Below are 19,903 nucleotides of genomic sequence, written 5' to 3'. Positions count from 1 at the left end.
TGGTCTTTATGCAGTCCCAGACTAAACCTGGTCCAGCGACAGAGACAAAAAATATCTACCCCTGCCCAGCTGCCAAAATGAGCCCAAGTAAGCCCTGGCCCAAATAAGCTCAACCCCATGTCGATGTCACTGGCTGGAGCTCAGCCCTGGGTCAGGAGTCACCCATTTATTGACAGAAAAACTCTGTTTACTCTGCTCTAGCTGCAGAGGGGCACATACAGACCTGCAGGACTGTAAGCAGAAGGTTGTGTAGGAAAAGTGGCTGAGGAGGACCTGGGGCTGGAAGAGCAGCAGGTGCTGCAGGGAGGTGTGAGGGGTGGTGCAGCTGAGCTGGGGAGCCCAGTGTCAGGAGACCGGGCAGCGAGAAGTGCAAGAAGACAAGAGGGAGTCTCTGAGGCTGGCACTGAGAGGAACTCTGCTTTCATCTGCATGAGCACTGCGGGAACCAGACCTGCTCTCTGCTGCTGCCTTCCCTCCTTCCAGCCATCCACCCCTGCCAGCCAGCATCTGCTCCATCCCTGTGCCGGGGAGCAGTGGGACCAAGGAGGGTGCCTGAGAAACGCAGCAGTCGCTCAGCAACTCCCTGTCCCCCGAGGCAGACAGCCTAAGCAGTCTGCACCAGCCTCCTGGACTGCTCTTCTCTGCACAGCTGGACATCCTCCCACCCTCACTTTTTCTGGATTTCCCCTGCTCAGCCTGCAGATCTCCTGCTTTGAGCCTCCAAACCCGCCATCTAAGAGGGTTGTGCGGGGTGCGCCGACCCGCTGCAGCAGGATGGTGCAGGACAAAGGCCGAGCTGGAGGGACATGGCATCAGGCTATCGATCACTGAGGAGACCTTGAGCTGGGTAAATAGATGTCCTGCTTCCTGCCCCGCTCCCTGCAGGTGTGAGTTGGGGTGTGGGCCAGGTCTCACAGGCAGCAGCAGGCTCTAGAGGTAGGTCTGCAGCTCTGGGGGAAACCCCAGTGCCTGCCATCAAATCTACTAACAAAGAGGCTCTTCTGCTGCTTCCTGCCCTCCCTCTCTGCCCCTCCATCTGTGGCTGTGTGCTTATGCCTGCTGTTTCTGTGGGGATGCTGTAGGAATGGAGAAGCACCCTTGCTCTCCTGTACTACCCAGCGTGGCTCCTTGGGGAGATCCTTCCCAGGGATTGCACCGAAAGGTGCCCCACAAGGAGCCAGGGAGGGCAGTCTGTGCTGGGCCTGCCTCTCTGGAAGGGTGTGTTGGAGCAGAGGATGTGTGACTGCTTGTCCCAGTGGGGATGCCCACCAGGCTGGGTTTAATGCTCTGGAGTGAGTGGCCTGGTGCTTGCATTCTACAAATGTGTTGGGAGGCAGCCTGGAGGGCTTGAGGCTCTCTGGCTGGGGGGAAGAGGCTGAAAAACCCACTCACCCTTATCAGTGGTGCCCAGTGGCACCCACATGGGCTAAAATGTGCATGAGGCCACAGCCACCTCTTCCCTCAGCTGCAGCAAGTCCCTCCCATGCACAGGTCCATGTTCACACACACCACTGGGAACAGAGACATCTCACAGACAGGACACAAGCATTCCACAGGTCCTCTGTGCTCTGCCATGCAGATGCATTCACATCCCTTTCTTCTCCAGCTGCAGAAACATAGAAAAGCTTTGTGGGCAGGCATGCACTACGTGGTGGCAGAGGAAAGCAGGAGGAAAGAGAGGGACAAAGCCAGTGTTAATGTGGCTCTCTGGGGTGATGGTTCTTACCCTCAGAGCGTGGGGCTGACAGAAGGGAAGCAGCCAGGAAGAAGCAAAAGGAGCAGCTTGGGGGAGATGAGGGGCAAAGGAAGACAGAAGGAGTCTTGGCACAAGCAGGTGGTGGTGAAGGGCTGAGCATTACTCAGGTGCTCTCTTCTCATTAGCTCAGCTATTGAGCCAGTGCCAGCACTGGCTTTGCCTGGGAGCACACGGCCTGGTGGGAATGGCAATGTTTGCTTACTTTTAGGGATCGAGATAAAAATGGCACAGCAGGCAAAGTGTAACCTCAGGTTCCCAGGCAGTGGCTGCTTTGTGCAACTTCTGCTCACATTTCAGGTCACCGATTTTCTTCTGCATTGATTTCTAGATCAATGAAATACCGGTTTTGAAACAATTCCCAGCCTGAGAGGACAACACTTTTATATTCAGATAAACTCATTATTGTGCTGATTTGCAGTTTTTACAGAAGCAAAACCCAGGGAATGCCTTTGAAAACCAAGGGATTACCAGAGATGTAGACAGGACAGTGTCCTGGAAGCCTGTCTCCCACTGATTCAGCAGTTTTATCCACATTTGCTTTGAGCAAAGTCTTTGATGATTTGCACAGTAATCTCTTGGGGCCATAGATCCTGGGAGAGGAGGACAGATTTGCCATAACACCTTCAGAGAGGGTGTAAAGGGAAACAGAAAAACCAGCCTGACCCTGGCATGCTGTGTCACCAGACACCCTGATGGAGGCCGAGGAACAGGAGGAAGACTCCAGCTCCCTCTCAAACGACAAATCAGAGACTAACTCACGTCGCTGCCTCCGCTACCTGCCCCTTGGGATAGCCTTTCTTGTGCTGGCTGGAGCTGCTGCAGCAACCTGGTATTTCCTAGGTAAAAATTTACTTGTTTGTTCCCCCCAGCAGGAGGTGGAGGGGGGGGTAGTCAAAGCAATGCCCAGCCCAAAGCACATCTGTGACTCTGGGTGGTCTTTAGGCAGCCACACAGGGGTAAGCCCCTCTTTCCTACTATCACTGAGGTAACCCAGGGGTGTCTTTTCTTTGGCAGACTACAGACCATGGCACCTGGAGCCATCCATCCTGCAGTTTTACTGTGGCAGCCTGCAGGTCCTGAACCGCCGGTACTCCCCGGACCTGGGGCACGTGGAGTCCAGAGCCTTCTGGGTGGAGTCAGCCAAGCTCCAGAGCATGGTGAGGGCAGCCCCATGAGCATGGAGAGGGCAGCTCCATGAGCATGGTGAGGGCAGCCCCATGAGCATGGTGAGGGCAGCCCCATGGGCATGGTGAGGGCAGCCCCATGGGCATGGTGAGGGCAGCTCCAGAGCATGGAGAGGGCAGCCCCATGGGCATGGTGAGGGCAGAACCATGAGCATGGTGAGGGCAGCCCCATGGGCATGGTGAGGGCAGAACCATGAGCATGGTGAGGGCAGCCCCATGGGCATGGTGAGGGCAGCTCCATGAGCATGGTGAGGGCAGCTCCATGAGCATGGTGAGGGCAGCCCTATGAGCATGGTGAGGGCAGCCCCATGAGCATGGTGAGGGCAGCCCCATGGGCATGGTGAGGGCAGCCCCATGAGCATGGAGAGGGCAGCCCCATGGGCATGGTGAGGGCAGCTCCATGAGCATGGAGAGGGCAGCCCCATGAGCATGGAGAGGGCAGCTCCATGGGCATGGTGAGGGCAGCTCCATGGCCATGGAGAGGGCAGCTCCATGAGCATGGTGAGGGCAGCTCCAGAGCATGGTGAGGGCAGCCCCATGAGCATGGTGAGGGCAGCTCCATGAGCATGGTGAGAGCAGCCCCACGAGCATGGAGAGAGCAGCCCCACGAGCATGGTGAGGGCAGCCCCATGAGCATGGTGAGGGCAGCTCCATGAGCATGGAGAGGGCAGCTCCATGAGCATGGTGAGGGCAGCTCCATGAGCATGATGAGGGCAGCTCTTTGAGCATGGTGAGGGCAGCCCCATGGCTATGGAGAGGGCAGCTCCATGAGCATGGTGAGGGCAGCCCCATGGCTATGGAGAGGGCAGCTCCATGAGCATGGTGAGAGCAGCCCCATGAGCATGGTGAGGGCAGCTCTATGGGCATGGTGAGGGCAGCTCCATGAGCATGGAGAGGGCAGCTCCATGAGCATGGTGAGGGCAGCCCCATGAGCATGGTGAGGGCAGCTCCATGAGCATGGTGAGGGCAGCTCCAGAGCATGGTGAGGGCAGCCCTATGAGCATGGTGAGGGCAGCCCCATGGGCATGGTGAGGGCAGCTCCAGAGCATGGTGAGGGCAGCCCTATGAGCATGGTGAGGGCAGCCCCATGGGCATGGTGAGGGCAGCCCCACGAGCATGGTGAGGGCATCTCTATGGGCATGGAGAGGGCAGCCCCATGAGCATGGAGAGGGCAGCCCCATGAGCATGGTGAGGGCAGCCCCATGAGCATGGAGAGGGCAGCCCCATGAGCATGGAGATGGCAGCTCCATGAGCATGGTGAGGGCAGCACCATGGCCATGGAGAGGGCAGCCCCATGAGCATGGTGAGGGCAGCTCCATGAGCATGGTGAGGGCAGCCCCATGGGCATGGTGAGGGCAGCTCCAGAGCATGGTGAGGGCAGCTCCATGAGCATGGTGAGGGCAGCCCCATGGGCATGGTGAGGGCAGCTCCAGAGCATGGTGAGGGCAGCCCCATGGGCATGGTGAGGGCAGCCCCATGGGCAGAGCCAGCCCCGAGGCTGCTCAGGGAGCAGAATGAGGATGGTCAGGCACCCCCATCCAAGGAAGGCTTGGTGGGACTGTACAGCGAGTGGGATGAGAGGTGGGATCAGGCACAGTAACATTGCACTGCAGTTATCAGACAATGCTCTCATTGCAGCTGAAGGAGCTGATTCATGCCACAGAGCTGGGTCGGTACTACAACTCCAGCACGGTGTATGCCTTTGGGTGAGTAGCACCAGCAGCATATTTGCTTATTCCTGTGTAAAGCTAAATTGTACTCTGGTTTCACTGAAATCTGCCCATGACAAACTTCAGGACAGTTCAGGTTCAGAATGGTTCCAGCATAACTGAGCTGGGGATATTTTGATGTTTCTGTTCATCTCAGGTCATAATAAAAAGCCAAAACTGAGGAATTTTTCAGAGAGGCAAAAGTTCAAGAGAGTAAAAAAAAAAAAATATGTCTTGGCATTGTCATTAGAAACTAGGCAGCTGGAAATTAATTTTTCTAATTTGAGAAAGTTATTTTATGGCCTGACTCTAGGCACCAGAAGGGAGAGGCCAGAATGCAGCATGGAAAAGTTATTCCCGCCAAGAAGCCTGGACCACCTGGGAGCAGGATAGCAGTGGGATGGGACAGATGTGGGACTGCAGCTTTGCAGGTCATAAATTCAGAACAGGACAGCAGAAATAATTTCTGAATAATTTCAGAAATAATGACTGAATGGTCATTTGTTTCTGATCTTTTTTCTATGGAAAACCTCACCCCTACATTTGTCCTTCACCTAAGGAACATTCCAACTTCGATGCAATTCCATTTTTAACTGGGGAAAGAAAAGCTTCACTTGCACATCTTCCTCTAGCCTTTTACTGAACAAAGATGTGTTTCAAAATCTCCTTGCCCTCCCCCAGCCAATTTTCTCTGCCAGCTGGTTGAACAGAACTTTCCCAGGCACTGTCTCCTGCAGCTTTAGCCTGCCCAGCATTAATGGGTTGTGGAAGGTACTTGGTCATAAATCATCTACTTGTCACCACTGAGAGATGAGACAGTGAAGTCTTGAGCTCCTCTTCTCAACTCCTGGTCAGTAGTACCCAAAGGTCATTTCTACCTGAAATGAAACTACTCATTAGACTAGTCTTGATTAATTATCGCATTAATTTGAGCTCATATGGTCTTCACTAAAGCCAGATGGCATGGAAAGGCTTCTTCCCACAAAGCACTGACTCACACCATGGATAATGCAGCTCTCCTGCCCCACTCAGAGAGGTTTCTCTGGGTTACAGCAGCAGAGCTGGAAAATCTACAGAGATACATCTGATTTGTGGAAAAATAGTGGGGAGGGTGATTCTCCAGGGTTTGTCTCTCCAGCAATTCTGGTGATGAAGAGCAAGAATATTTTACATGCTATTTCTCTGTTAGGGAGGGAGCTCTGACCTTCTTCTTCTGGTTCACCCTCCAAATCCCTGAGAGTCAGCAGAAGGAGGCAACTGCTGAGAGGGTAAACACGGTGCTGCACCAGGAGCTCTCCACCAGCTTCAACAGCTCGGGCAGCCTGTCCTACCAGAGAGAGTACAGGGTCAACCCAGACTCTCTGGTTCTCCTGGGTGAGTACCAGCTGCTCAGCTGTGGCTGGGCAGTCAGAAATGCTCCACAATGTGGAAGGCTGGGAGAAAAGGCCAGGAGTCTATTGAAGCAGACAGAGGAAACCTGAAGAGGATGAGGGAAATAGTAAGGATCAGGATATACTATTATGCATATTTTTTCCTGATAGAGAAGAACTGAAGTTTGATTAATAAAAAAAATCCTTTCATTTGAAGGATTAAAATTATTGGGGATGTACCTGACCACAATCAGATAGGTGATTCTTTCCTCACCCATCAACTTTGGCTTCTGTAGAGCAACATCTTCGACAGGTCATGACTTTGATCAGCTCAGCTTGAAAATACCAAGCATTTAGGTTTCCTACATTCCTTTGGGAGATTATTCCAGACTATTTGATAGAGACAACAAAACCAACATATCTGAGTCACCACTAAGTCTTCCTCTGAGACAAAGCATCATTGTCACCTCAGTGATTTTAAGGATTATTTATTGTTGCTCACAGTGAAGGTCACAGGCTGTTTAAAAAGCCACCCATATAAAACTGCTCCAGAGTAGATGTTAGGAAAGGGAATAGTGATGTGTATATAGTCAATGCATACAAGTCTTATTGAATTTATGTTTGATCTTTGCAATGAGGCTTAACTTGTCAGCCTAGTCTGATCCCTCTTACAGAGTTCCAAATCTCACAGATTTTAAAATACATTGTGTTTTTTCTTTCCTCTTGGGATTCCTATTTCCAAGTTTCTTCTTCCCATGAGATGTTAAATCTCCAAGTCGTTTCTTTGGTTTTTGGTTTTTTGGTTTGGTTTTTTTTGTTGTTGTTGTTTTGGTTTGGTTTTGTTGGGTTTTTTTTCCCCAGGCATGCTATCTTGCATTATTTTAGTATGAAGCTTCTTTTATCATATCCTACCCATACTTTCTTTAACTTTTACCCCCACATCCCAGCTGTTTTGTCGGTCATTTTTTGGTGCCTGTAAAGAAAATTCGATTTCCTCTAAATGACTTTCACTCCCTCACCCAGACCATCATTCTAAGGTCTTAGTCAGAAGCTGCATTAGCATCTCATCAAGACATCCCCTCCCACAGTTACTATTAGTTCCTTACTTCTACTTATGGTTTGTTTCCAGCATACCACATCCTATGCTAAGCCAATTTAAATGAACTTTCTTAGCAAAGACATCACAAGGAAATATGCCAAATCCTTCCAAGCCAGCCCATCTAGTATTCTCCTTTTATTTGCTCACTTCATAATGCAATTCATAAACAGATTAAAATGATGGTGCCATAATTTTAGCTGTTCCCAGTTCCCTCTTATTTGCTTTGCATCTTTTTCACTGTCTTATTCATTTCAGCAGACCACACTTCTTTCTGTTTTGGACTTAACACACCATTTGTAGTTTATCCATCTCCTTCTGCTTTCCCTAGTCCTTTCCCTCTCCAGTCAGAATAACTGATAACTGAGATAAAAGCCAGAAATTTCTTACACTGCTGAGCCAAGTGACTTAACCTCTGGATTCATTGGCCCTGCAGAGTTAGAGTGTAAAAACAGCCAGCTAACAGCAGGTCATTAGCATTCATTGCTTTCTGACAGACTCTTACCATCTCTAAAGGTTCCCTCTGCCTTGACACACAGAGCTGCAAACCAGCAGCAGTTCCAGACCAGTACAGGAACATCTCCAACCTCTCCAGTGCTTTATTTTTGCTATCAGCCACACTCACCCAGTACACCACCTTCCCCCTTCCCAAAAAATCTTTTAGGACTTCCTGTTCCCTGCAGGAACTCGGTTTTATTACCTTCAGATAAAAGAGTGCTTACTACCAGCTCTGCACAGACTATTCCCTACAGGACAGGAGCTCAGCTAGGAGCCTGCCTTATGCCTGCAGGATCCTGTTTTCCACAACAACTGCTTTTGCCATGACAAAACCACTCATCTCTCCCCACAGATTTGCTTAGAAGCCACAGAAAACCAAAGCCCTGACCTAGGCAATAACAATCCTCACACCCAGCTGACCTCACAGTGCCTTTTATTTTGGCAATTTTTCCCAGTAGCACCTGATCCCTGGTTGATTCCAGTTCAGCTGGGAGGCTGGAGAAAAGCCCAGCTCTCTTAAAGTGTTATCCACCCTGTGACTGTTTTGCACAGATTTGTATCCCCTGCTGGTCACTTTCTCTGCAACTCCCTTCTCTGTAAGGATGTTGAGTAGCTCATTGCACAGTGGTCATCAAAAGAGAACTCCTTCTCCACCCTCAGTGACTCTCATATGCTTGATTGGGTATTCTTTAAAATGGGACAGCAGCTGGTGAAGGCTCTGGGAAGTGGGGCTGGGAAGAGGTCCTGGACAGGTACACCAAAATGGCAAGGAAAAAAAAGAAGAGAAGTCTCTGGGAGGATAGAAAGCAGGAATTAGGGCTGTTGGATTTGGGTCAGGGGCAGAGAAATTTCCCGGAGAGATGGGTTGGGGAATGCATGACTGAAACATGCCCCTGAGAGCAGACAGAGAGGTACCGTGCTCATGCTCCATGCTGAAGGTGTGAGCTAGTTACACAAGGAAGGAAGGGAGTCCTCACCTATCATAGGTTATCAGATTATCTTTTTTTTCAAATCCACTTTATATTTTTGTTTATGTTCCTTTATATATTTTCTTTCTAACAGAATCCACTGTGAAAGACATAGTAGTGCTGAAATCCACTTTGGGTAGGCTACATTCTCCTTTCCTTTTGAGTTCATGACTTTATGGGGAGGGATTTTCACTGGGAACAGAAATCTTGTTGGCCTCCTGGAGTTGTAAATCCTGGGAAGGGGAGAGTAGGAACCAGGGAGCAGCGGTGCTGCTGCTTGGCCAGATCCAAACTACATGACTCTATGTACTGGAATGGCTCTGGGCAGAGATTCCAGCTGCCAGGGGCAATGCAGCCACCTCAGGCTTGTCCTGGTCCTGATGGGAACTGTGAAATAGCTGGGTGTACTGGTACCACAGTGCTGATTCCACACCCCATGCAATGCTGCTGGCTAGGGTGGGGGTTTCCTGTGTGGCTCTGCACTGGATGTGCCTCATTTAGGAGTCTGTTGTCTTGGCAATGTTTGAAGATGCTTTCAGTAATTTCAGGCAGTTTTGTAAGTTCTCTGTCTGGCAGCTTGCATTAGGTATGCTATTAGAAGCTCACCTTTAAGCTGATATTTACTCAAAAATCCTGGTGTGAAAGTCTTCTGAAACCTGGAATTCAGATGAGGGAGATCTAAAACCAGGAAGAATATGGGGCTGGGAGGAGAAAGAGGTGAAAAAGTAAATAAAGCTAGTGGAAGATAACTGTGCTGTGCTGCTCAGAGAAACTGGGGCAATGGTACAAAAGGATCAGTGCCACCACAACATACGTAAAAGTAAACTGAGACCATTGGGATGAGTCAGCCTTACCCTGAAAAAGGGCTGAAAAAGTGACAATGCCATGTCTTAAATTCTCTTACCACCACGTCTGTTTCAGGTTGCTACAGGTACAGCTACGTCCAGGAGGATGACATCCTAAGGCTGGAGGGCCCTGACTACCTGGCCTCCAGCTGTCTCTGGCACCTGCATGGCCTCAAGGGCTACATGATCAAGCTGAGGCTGGAGTGGACTCTGCCTGACTGCAGGGACCGCCTGGCCATGTACGACGCAGCCGGGCCCCTGGAGAAACACCTCATCACCTCGTAGGTAGCTCCTGAGCAGGGACAGCACGGTGGGGAGGACAGGCAGGATGGCAGCACACACCACAGCAGGGGAAGGTGCCATCAGAGGGGGTTCTCCTTGGTGTACAAGCTGCCAAGTCACTGGTGTGCGTGTGTCTCACACCACCATGCTGCAGGAGCTGTCGCTCTTGTTTGGTTCAGTTGGTGCCTTACAACTGCTGTGTGTGGATGACACTGACATCCATTGTCTCTCTCATTCTTCTCCTTCATTTGCTCATTGCTTGCTTCAATCCTTTTATCTCTTTCCCTTGAGGATCTACGGCTGCAGCCGGCAGGAGCCCATTGTGGAAATCCTTTCATCTGGCCCTGTCATGTCCATTGTGTGGAAGAAAGCCATGTACAGCTACTATGACCCCTTCATCCTTTCAGCACAGGCAGTGGCCCTTGAAGGTGAGGAAGGCTGGAGGAGAGTGGCTATAGTCACAGGGAGATGGGTTTTCTCCTACAGCATCACAGCTCCTAGAGGTCCTGCATCCCTGTTAGGAACAGAATTCATTCTGATTGCAAAGGTGGTCAGTAAAATGCAGGTTCCGTGGCCTCCCCGGGCTGAGGCTGAGCTGACAGAGGGCAGGGCTCTGAATGTCTGTATTTACAGCTTGTGAGGTGAACATAACCCTGCAGGAGAGCCTGGAGCTGCAGGGGAAGATCGGCACCCCACACTACCCCAGCTACTACTCGCCCAACACGCAGTGCACCTGGCACATGATGGTAAGAGCCAGCTCCAAGGAGCAGCCACCCTGTCCTCAAAACCTGGGCAGCACTCCCAGGTTCTAGACACACACTGTGTGGCTGTGTAGACACACAGCCAGGGCTCTTAGTCAGATCATCAGGAGAAGCAAGAAGAGGGTGACAGCCTGCCCAGCCTCCACATAAGGAGTGTTCCTGAAGGGGAAGAAGTCTAATATTGCATACTGAGACAGAGATGCCATAGTTGAGGTGGAATCTGAAATCTGATTTTCAGAGGAGTTCTTCAACACAGAACCAGATTGATAGGAATTGATGAAAGTTTCCAGGTTTTGACACCCTAGGCTGTGGCATGGCTCCAGTTTAGGGGGTGCTGCCTTCTCACCTGCAGTGTGGCCTGACATGTCTGGCCTTCACAGTTGCTCTGCTCATTTCTGGCTTATGGAGTGTGCTGTAGCACTCCCAGGAGCCATCTGCCCTCTGCTCTGCACCCCCTTGTCTGCAGGTCCCATCCCTCGACTACGGGGTCACCCTCTGGTTTGATGCCTATGCACTCAGCAGGCAGAAGCACGACCTGCCCTGCACCCAAGGCCAGTGGATAATCCAAAACAGAAGGTGTGTGGTGGGGTCCTGGTTTCTGTCTCTCACTTCCCACCTGGGATAAAACTGGGATTAAACCTCTGCAGGTTCCCTGCTCACTTCAGCCACCATAGCTGAGGAAGGAGCCACACACTGAGCTACACTCAGTGACCACTCTTTGTGCTGCTGCCTCCTCCTTTTCTGCTTGTCTTGTTCACTCTCTCCCCAGTGAACACATTTCTCACAGATTTGCTTCGAGCTACCAACCTGCTTTCTCTGTCTTGCTGTTTGCATCAGGCTTCTTAGCTTTCTCCTGTGTGTGTAACCTTGGTGTCCTCCCACGTCTCCTGTGTTTGCAAATCTGCCTGTCACCACCTCTGCAATATTATCTGTGTGTGCCATTGCCTTGCATCCACCTCCATACAGATCTTCCCCTTAGCTCCATATCCTCCTGCTTTGACTTCAGCCACTTCCCCTGCAGGACTCCTCACAATTACCATCTGTTTGTAGCTGGGGCTATTGCTCACCACTGCCCAGGTGTGAAGGATGGAGACCTGTTGTGCTCCCATCTCCTCAAAGCAGGCTCTGAGATAGATGGACCTACAGCTTTTGGTTTTCCTCCCACTTATTGCAAATTTGCCTATTTCCCTCCAAAACCTCCCCCAACCCACCTCATTAGTGCCTTCTCCATGGTTCCTGCAGAGATAACTTGTCTTCCTATGAAATATCTGATCCAGAAGTTGTGCTACTCTAGCATAGAATTTCTACTTTTTCTCTCCCTGCCTTCCTATCTAAAGCAGTCAGTGCCACAGTTTCTACAGCATGGTTTTTCCAGGGAGATGATGAAGGAGAATCTTCTTACACTATAAGAACTGAACTGCTTTGCATGGCCTGATCTCAGTGCCTGCCAGAAAGTGGAAAATTCCAGACATAGGAGGGTCCCTCTGGACTCTGTATCTCATGCACACAGAAGGCATTTTGTAATCCTGGTTCACCCAGAGCACCCAGACTGTGTGACCCCCTTCCCACCCCAGCCCCAGAGAGCCCCCTTGCCCTGCCTTGTCTCCTGCCTCCCTGTCCAATCCTCCTCTCCTGTGCTTGCCCCTAGGCTGTGTGGCCTGAGGACCCTGCAAGCCTATGCTGAGAGGATCCCAGCCACATCTTCTGCTGACATCACCATCACCTTCACCTCTCAGATCTCCTTAACTGGCCCTGGTGTACAGGCAGCTTACAGCCTCTACAAGCAGTCTGACCGTAAGCTTTGGCACTTCCCTGCTCCTTGGTGGGGGAACCAGCAGCCCCTCTGCACTCGGCTTGGGCTGGGAGAAACAGCAGGCACAGCCTGGGAGCCCTGGGTGCCATCCACCCTTGAGGAAGATGCTCAGAAATCAGTGATGCACCAAAAAGAAAAGGCAATTTTGTGCCAAGCTGCTTCCGCACATGTGGCCCTGCCTCTTGTGGCCAGAGCATCCACGCAACAAAACCCAAGGTTACAAAATTGCCCAAAATCTTACCCTCGTGTCAACATCACAGACTAGCCTCAGGAATTCAATGAGACAGCACCCCTGCTCGAAGCAACATTTGTTTTGATTACAAGATCTCTTAGAGCTGCTTCCTGCTCACCTTGGAATCCGTGCAAACACGACATAAATAAAACCGCACGCAAATACACACATATGCAAATGCCACCCACAGTCTGTCTTCCCAAGGTTTCACCATCTCCCTCCTAAAGGGTGCCAGTAAAGCACACCAGTCCCTGAATATGTGCACCTGTCAACGTGTCTAACAACAACCCCTTCAAGGTCCCACGTAGGTTTTGATGAGAATTCCAAAGAGCCTGTTTCAGCTTTCCCATGGCATTCAGGAGACATGAAACAGCAGAGATCCCAACGTATGGTGTGCCAGACAGGTGGCTGCCCTGGATATTGCCCACTGTACAAGGCAAAACAGGGAAAGATCTCTTTTCCCTGGCTCCATGTGCCCTGTTAAGTGCAGATTTTGGGGAGTGTAGTGAGCACTGCCAGCGCTTCTGTGGTCAGGAGGGTGTGCAGTTCCACCATTTCAAGGCATGGTGCTTTGCTGCCAGGAGGTTTCCAGTCACTGGGGACTGATTACTCTCTCTTGGTTTCACAGCCTGTCCTGGGGAGTTTCTGTGTTCGGTGAACGGTTTGTGTGTCCCAGCCTGTGATGGGATCAAAGATTGCCCCAATGGGCTGGATGAGAGAAACTGTGGTGAGTCATTTCTTCTCCCTGCTGGTCTCCATTCTCAGCAAGACACAGCCCCTTGCTCCTCTGAAGTAGGGAGAGATAGTGAGGATTTAGTTGGCCAAGGCACAGCCTTGTACCTCAACTTCAGGAGCTTAAACCTCTGCACCCTTAAAAGTCTCATCCCACGGCTGAATGGCTTTTAGTCTGCTCTGGAAAGAACAGTAATGCTTCTGGCTCCTGTCACAGCACAGCCTTCCCAGGGGAGTCCCCTAGTAGCCAAGAGCACCAGGCAGACTGAAAGAGGCCCCCTACCCCAGCTGTCCCCCACCTTGTCCTGCTTTCCTCCCACCCATCCTCTACAACCAAGCTCAGCCCTGGCCTACAGCCCCCTCTGCTGTAACACCACTCGGCATCCCCCTCCCTGCTCACACTTCCCCAAGCCCACGTGCTGCCCTTCTCTCTCCTCTTTCCCCTCAGGCCATTTGTGATGCTTCATCTGTACAGATCCTCACTCACATATTTTGCCCCAGTTTGGGAGCATCAAAGTCCTTGACCAGCCTCAACCAGTTCTTCATGCCAAAACAGTTGGTGCAGGCTCCATCCTTAGCATCTCAGAACTCCTGCAGAGCCCCATTCTCATAGGAATAGCAATTCATTCTTAGACATGGCACCTAATTCATCTATTCTCTCATCTCTGGTGTGATGGGGGGGCTCATCATATTGCTGCCACCACTAACTTTTCATCAGTTGTTTCCTACAGATGTTTTGTTCACAGAAAAAGAGCCCTGAACCACTAGAGAATGGCCAGTTTTTGAAAGATTCAGATGAAGGTGTAGGAAAAGTCTAAAGCCAAAGGAAGGAGAAATCTTTCTAAGAAAGCTTTAATTCAGTGCTAGAAATGTGAGAGCTCACACAAGTTGGGTTTTGTATTGTCTGCAGTGTTGCTGACAATGTGCTCTGTCCCATCATCCAGGTGCCTCACATCAGGGTTTGCATGCTTCCCTCCTGTAGACATGGATACATTTGCATCCTTATGAATATCTAATCCTTTATTGAATCCCAGTATCTCTTTGGCCCCAGGGTTTTATCATGTCATTCAGTTCCACAGGTTGACACAGACCAAGACTGACAGAAGCCGCACACTTTCCCAGTGTTTTCCAACATTGCTTTATATTTGAAAAGTAAAATAGAAACATTATGGTTTCCATCCTTTTCTTATACTCTTGCCACTAGTGCATCTCTGATTATTCACTCCATGTTGGTTTGGAACAATCACTGTCTTTAAAATCAAAGTTCAAGTTGTCTCAGACCTTCACATGCCTTTAGTCACCTAGAAGCTTCATGCTATTAATGAAGAAATTATAGTCACTGCAGTAAGAAAATGGTACACACAAACAGAACAAGTTCCTGCTATGGAAAGCTGTGAACAGAAGTCAAACTCTGTGGTGGGCAGGCAGCTTAGACCCATCTCCATCCTCCAGTGTCCACCAGAACTCATAGATATTGTGGGTCCTTTGTTGTGCAGGACTCTGCTGCAAGGGGAAGTGCTGGTCTGTATGAAACAGTGACCCATGAGCTGGGGTTGACAGCAAGGCAGGAGGAACAGTGACCTCACCAGACAGGATGCAGTCCCACAAACCCCTAACAAGGCAAGCAGACCGGGAGTGGTGGTGCTCACTGAGGAGTCCATGGACCTCAAGGCACGTACACAGCATTGCCACAGGTCTGAGGCCAAAACAAGAAAAGTTAAGTCAGCAACAGCAAAGTACAAGACAGGGTGCAGGCACACCTACAGTGCAGATCAGGCAAAAGCTGCACAGGTGGGGGAAGAGGCTGAACAGACTGCAGGGCTTATGACCCTCACCTCACACCTTGTCTCACATGCCTCATTCCCAACCCCTGTGCAGTGTGCCCTGCAAAGTTCCAGTGCCGTGAGGACAGCACTTGCATCGAGTTCAGCAGCGTCTGCAACCAGCAGCTGGACTGTGTCAACGGGAGTGATGAGGAGCACTGCAGTGGAGGTAGGGAGGGCACAGTGCTGGGGTGACAAATGCCAGCCCCTGTGTCCCAACCAAGGCTGCCTGTAGAGTACTTCCCACATGTGACATAAGGGCACCATCTGGGACTTAACTCGCCCAGCCTCCTCACAATGTTTGTGAGCTGTTTGTTTGTTCAGGAAATTCCCTGTCATCATTTCTGGAGTTCCCCCAAGCTCTCTGCTGCCCTTTCTCCTCATTTAAAGGACTTCAGGCTGCATCTACAACCAGCTGCCCTTTCTCAGCCTTGGCTTCCCTTCCTTTTTGCAGGAGTCCCCTGTGGTCCCTTCACCTACCGCTGTGGAGATGGGACCTGTGTGAAGAAACCTAACCCCCTGTGTGACACCACTGCAGACTGCAAGGACCTGTCTGATGAGAGCCACTGTGGTGAGGAAATGATCAGCCACAAGCCAGCCAGGCAGGTTCAGGATGACATGTAGCTGCAAGTTGCCCTGTTTTCTCCCACCACCCAGAAGAAGCACCCACCCTTTCTTGTTCCACCACCTTCTCCCCACCTCAGTCCCACAGTACCAGTGTCCCTGTCCATCCTGCAGTGGCAGGGATAGCAGCAACAAGCCAGCTCTATGCTGAGTGTGAGCAGGCCCTTGCTCTTTGGGCAGCTGCTCCCTGCCTCCTTCAGGAAGAGGCACCAAGCCAGTCGGACATGTCTCACAGGCCAGGTTCAACCACAGGCTGCCTGTTTGACCACTGTGTCAGCTTATATGCCATTGTACAAAGCTCCAGCCAGGAAAATCACCCGTGTCTGCATGGCCACTGGCAGGGAGAGAGTTTATGTTTTGATTTCCCTACTTGTATTTTTCTGGAGCCTGGGTAGGCAGCGAAAGGGAATGACCAGGAGGGTTTCCTGACAGCGCAGCAGTTAGCACAGTCAGCATGCTGCCCCAAAGGCATCCCCAGGCTGCAGCTGGAGGTTGGGAATGCTGGGAGGGAGTGTTCACTAGACCTGTCCTGGCTGGTACATAAAGCATGTGCCAGCTGGGTAAGACAAGCAGTTAGAGGTCAAACTCCTCAGTCAACTAAGTAGGAAAGGAAGAGAAGGAAAGGAACATATCATGTTCCCTTCCTTCCCTGAAGTACCTGCTGTGTCTCCTCCTCAGACTGTGGGATGCAAGCCCCTCTCAGCAGGATTGTGGGTGGTATGAATTCTGTGGAAGGGGAATGGCCATGGCAGGCCAGCCTGCAAGTTCGGGGGCTCCACATCTGTGGGGGAACGCTCATTGCTGACCGCTGGGTGGTCTCAGCCGCACACTGCTTCCAGGATGAGAGGTAAACAGGGGAGGTGCTGGATAGAAGGATTGGCATTGCTATCCACATCATGCATGGTTGGAGGCTCTCCTGACTGATGAAAATGTCATGGGGCGGCTGCACCCCTCCATGCTTCTCCATGGCTTGGAACTGAAGAAAGGGGTATGGACACATGCAGTATTATCTGGGGGTGTGTGCAGGGAAAAAGGGGCAATGCTGGGATTCACAGAGCAGCTTTGAGGGGCAATGATGCTGCACAGCTCCACCTTTGTTTTGGCTCTGTGCTGTCCCCACACTGTCACAACAATGGAGATGCCAGCTTGTGCTAGGATGGGGACAGCATTACCTGCAAAGTGTGCCCTCTGGGTCCCATGCTCCTCTGCTGCATCCTACAGGCTGGCCTCCCCCTCCATCTGGACCGTTTACTTGGGCAAATACTTGCAAAATGCTACTGGCCATACAGAGGTGTCCTTCAAGGTCATCCATCTCTTCCTCCACCCTTACTATGAGGAGGACAGCCATGATTATGATGTGGCCCTGCTCCAGCTGGATCATCCTGTGATCATCTCACCCTTAATCCAGCCCATCTGCTTGCCTGCTCCTTCTCACATCTTTGAGCCTGGCCTTCATTGCTGGATCACTGGCTGGGGAGCCCTCAAGGAAGGTGGTAGGTTCAAGCTCTCTTGGTGGCCTACTGCAGCAGTGCTGAGACAGACACACAGGTTCAGGTGTGATATAGACAGAACAGCTTCTGTCCATCCCAAAACACTGTGCCTCCTTCACTCCTTCTGATTTTGGGTAATAGCTTGACCAAAGTTATCTGTTGAGTGCCCTGAAACCTCATGTGGAGAGACAGGCGTGGCAGTCTGGTAATCTGTATGGGGACAGCATGTGTTTCTTCATCCAAAAATTAGAATAGCCCTTCAGGTCAGCTTAGTGCTTTCACCCACTCACAGTCTGGTTCCAGCTGCTTCCTAATTGTAAACACTCAGGAGACTATACAGAGCTGGACACTCCTGGTTTGTACTCTTAGATAGAAGAGCTTAAAATCCATTTCAGTGAGAAACAAACCCAGGAGGGGTTGTTGACAACCCAGAGGTTTCCCCAAAGCAGAACACTCCTTGTCCCAAAAGCTGAAATGCCCACAACATATCCCTGTAGGGAAAGGAAAGAAGGGGAATTTTATGCCTTTCATGCAGAAAAAAGTGCTCTGCTGCAAGTCAGAGACTGTGATACCAGTGGAGAGCAGAACAGAAATTTCAATGGCAGGTTTCAGCATGCAGTGAGGTAGGCATGGGCTAGGGGAAGTTCCACTATAGCTCACCTGTGCTACTTTTGGTGTTCTACTTTTCAGGGCACATCAGCAATGTTCTGCAGAAGGTGGATGTGCAGCTCATCCAGCAGAACATCTGCAGTGAGGCTTATCACTACATGATTACTCCCAGGATGCTGTGTGCTGGGTACTACGAGGGCAAGAAGGATGCCTGCCAGGTGACAGAAGAGCTGTGGGGTCAGGGTTGACTACCAGAGGTGGCATGTGTCCCATATGTGTGCATATATGTCCCACAAATGCAATCCACAGCCTGAAATTAGGGAGAAAGGCACTTTCCCAGCACTTCCTCTGATCTAAGTGGCCAACAACAGCTCTCGTGACCATTTCTTCCCAGCATCCTTGCCTTAGACAGGACCCAAATACAGTTAAATTACCCTTCTCTCATTTCAGCCCATTCTCTACTCTACCTCCCACTTTCAAGTCAGGTGACTACATCAGTCTCTTACACCCTCAGCCTCTTTAGCACCTGTCATACACAGTAACCTGTCTGTTCCTTCACTACTATCAATCTCAAGGAATTCCTCTCTGCCATCCCTCACAGAATCCACTAAAATTCCAACAAGCTTCTTTGCTTGCCACATATTTGGAAATGCCATACAGACCAGGAGGAATCAGTAGAACAATCAGCTTTTTGGGACTTGCCTAAGGGGGAAGAATTTGCATGATGAAGGAATAACTGAGTCAGATGTTTGCACTGGAGATTATTTTTGACATCTGCCTAAGGTACAAGGAAGGTTGCAGATGTCCCAGGCATGAGATGAGGGGATACAGGAATCTGTATACACAGGGGCTCAAAGACAGCATAATCAGGCAGCAGCAGAAGCTCGTGGATCACCATCACTTCATTCTACTTTTCTTTTTTCTAGGGTGATTCTGGAGGACCACTGGCCTGCAAAGAACCCAGTGGCAGATGGTTTCTGGCTGGTTTGGTCAGCTGGGGAATGGGATGTGCACGTGCAAATCACTATGGAGTATACACCAGGATCACTCAAGTGCTGGGCTGGATGAACCAAACCATGAGCTGAGAAAAGTGCATCTCTGTCTTCTCCCCATCACACCTACACTCACATGGCACTCATTCCTGATCTTGCTCACTTGCCTCCCAGAGAGTGTGGGATGTTGTCAGACCCAGGATGCTCTTCTGAACAGGGTAAAAAAAGGCTGCTGCAGGGATTGTAGAGAAAAGCAGGCAGACCCTCTTCCCCATTAGTGCTTCCCAGGGAGCATCCCAAGGGGTTTTTAGACTACCCATCCAAAAGCAGGGAGAAGGGAGGCAGGTGGGGGAGTTGGGGGCATGACATGACACACAGCAATAGTCCCAAGCTGATGGTTTCTGAGAAGAGGGATAAGGGGAGTTGAACTTTCCATGAACCATGTGATTCAGCCACAGTCTTATGCTGGAACATTTGCTGAAAGAAAATGTGACTGATGTAGTTAGAGATTCCAGTAACTGTGAAATCAATCTGCCTCCCTCTTCCTTCCTGCTGCTTATCCTTCATCCCCCTTCCCCTCCCATCACTCCTCCTCTTCCATCTCCCTAATTGCTTCTTTTCTTAGCTGGCGTGTGCTGCTCAGTGTGCTGTTCAGCTCAGCCAGGCAACTCTTCACGTCTCACTGACTCCCAGGCATGAGTCCAGCATCGCACCCCCAAGCACGTGTCCTGCCTCCCGCTGGAGCAGCACCCAGCCTCCACTGCTGCACTTCCCCCAGTGAAAATGCCTGAGCAGACTCCCATCCCTTCCCTCAGCCCTTCTAAATGCCCTCAACCTCTTCCATCTCCTATCTCAGGTAATCCAGAAGGTGAAGGAGAGGCCTTCAGGGCACAGGGTTTAAACTGCAACTGCTGCGGGTTTGGTTTTTTTAACTAAATGTGTGTGTGTGTGTGAGCATGTGTGTCTGTGTGTGTGTACATAATTGGCCACTCTCTGGAATTAGAAATAAAATTAATTTGAGGATTTTTTTGGCTCTAGTTTGCCTCACTCTGCTAAAAATTATCTTGAGTTTTGTATGTTTTTGACCAAGCTCCACTCCTGGCACTGGCAACCAGCAAC

General features: G+C 50.7%; 1 protein-coding gene across 4 annotated transcripts; it reads left to right on the top strand.

Annotated features, from left to right (window-relative positions):
- The first annotated feature begins 218 nt into the window (after positions 1–218).
- On the top strand, positions 219–19,807 carry TMPRSS6 (transmembrane serine protease 6). 4 transcript variants are annotated; one of them, XM_056481986.1, is made up of 18 exons: positions 219–847; positions 2,441–2,596; positions 2,771–2,913; positions 4,579–4,646; positions 5,839–6,023; positions 8,676–8,717; positions 9,503–9,707; positions 10,000–10,136; positions 10,342–10,454; positions 10,936–11,045; positions 12,118–12,263; positions 13,143–13,241; positions 15,125–15,238; positions 15,524–15,640; positions 16,372–16,540; positions 16,915–17,186; positions 17,874–18,010; positions 18,719–19,807. In XM_056481986.1, the coding sequence occupies exons 2-18, from the start codon at positions 2,449–2,451 to the stop codon at positions 18,875–18,877; spliced, it is 2,364 nt and encodes a 787-aa protein (XP_056337961.1). In that variant the 5' UTR covers positions 219–847; positions 2,441–2,448; the 3' UTR covers positions 18,878–19,807. The 4 variants fall into 4 exon arrangements, with proteins under 4 accessions (XP_056337961.1, XP_056337963.1, XP_056337962.1 ...); XM_056481987.1 differs by having other exon boundaries at positions 223–294; XM_056481985.1 differs by lacking the exon at positions 219–847 and adding an exon at positions 853–936.
- Positions 19,808–19,903: the final 96 nt, after the last annotated feature.

This window comes from Oenanthe melanoleuca, chromosome 1A (assembly GCF_029582105.1).
Source record: "Oenanthe melanoleuca isolate GR-GAL-2019-014 chromosome 1A, OMel1.0, whole genome shotgun sequence".
Taxonomy (NCBI): Eukaryota; Metazoa; Chordata; class Aves; order Passeriformes; family Muscicapidae; genus Oenanthe; species Oenanthe melanoleuca.
This window is presented reverse-complemented; position numbering and strand designations above follow the sequence as displayed.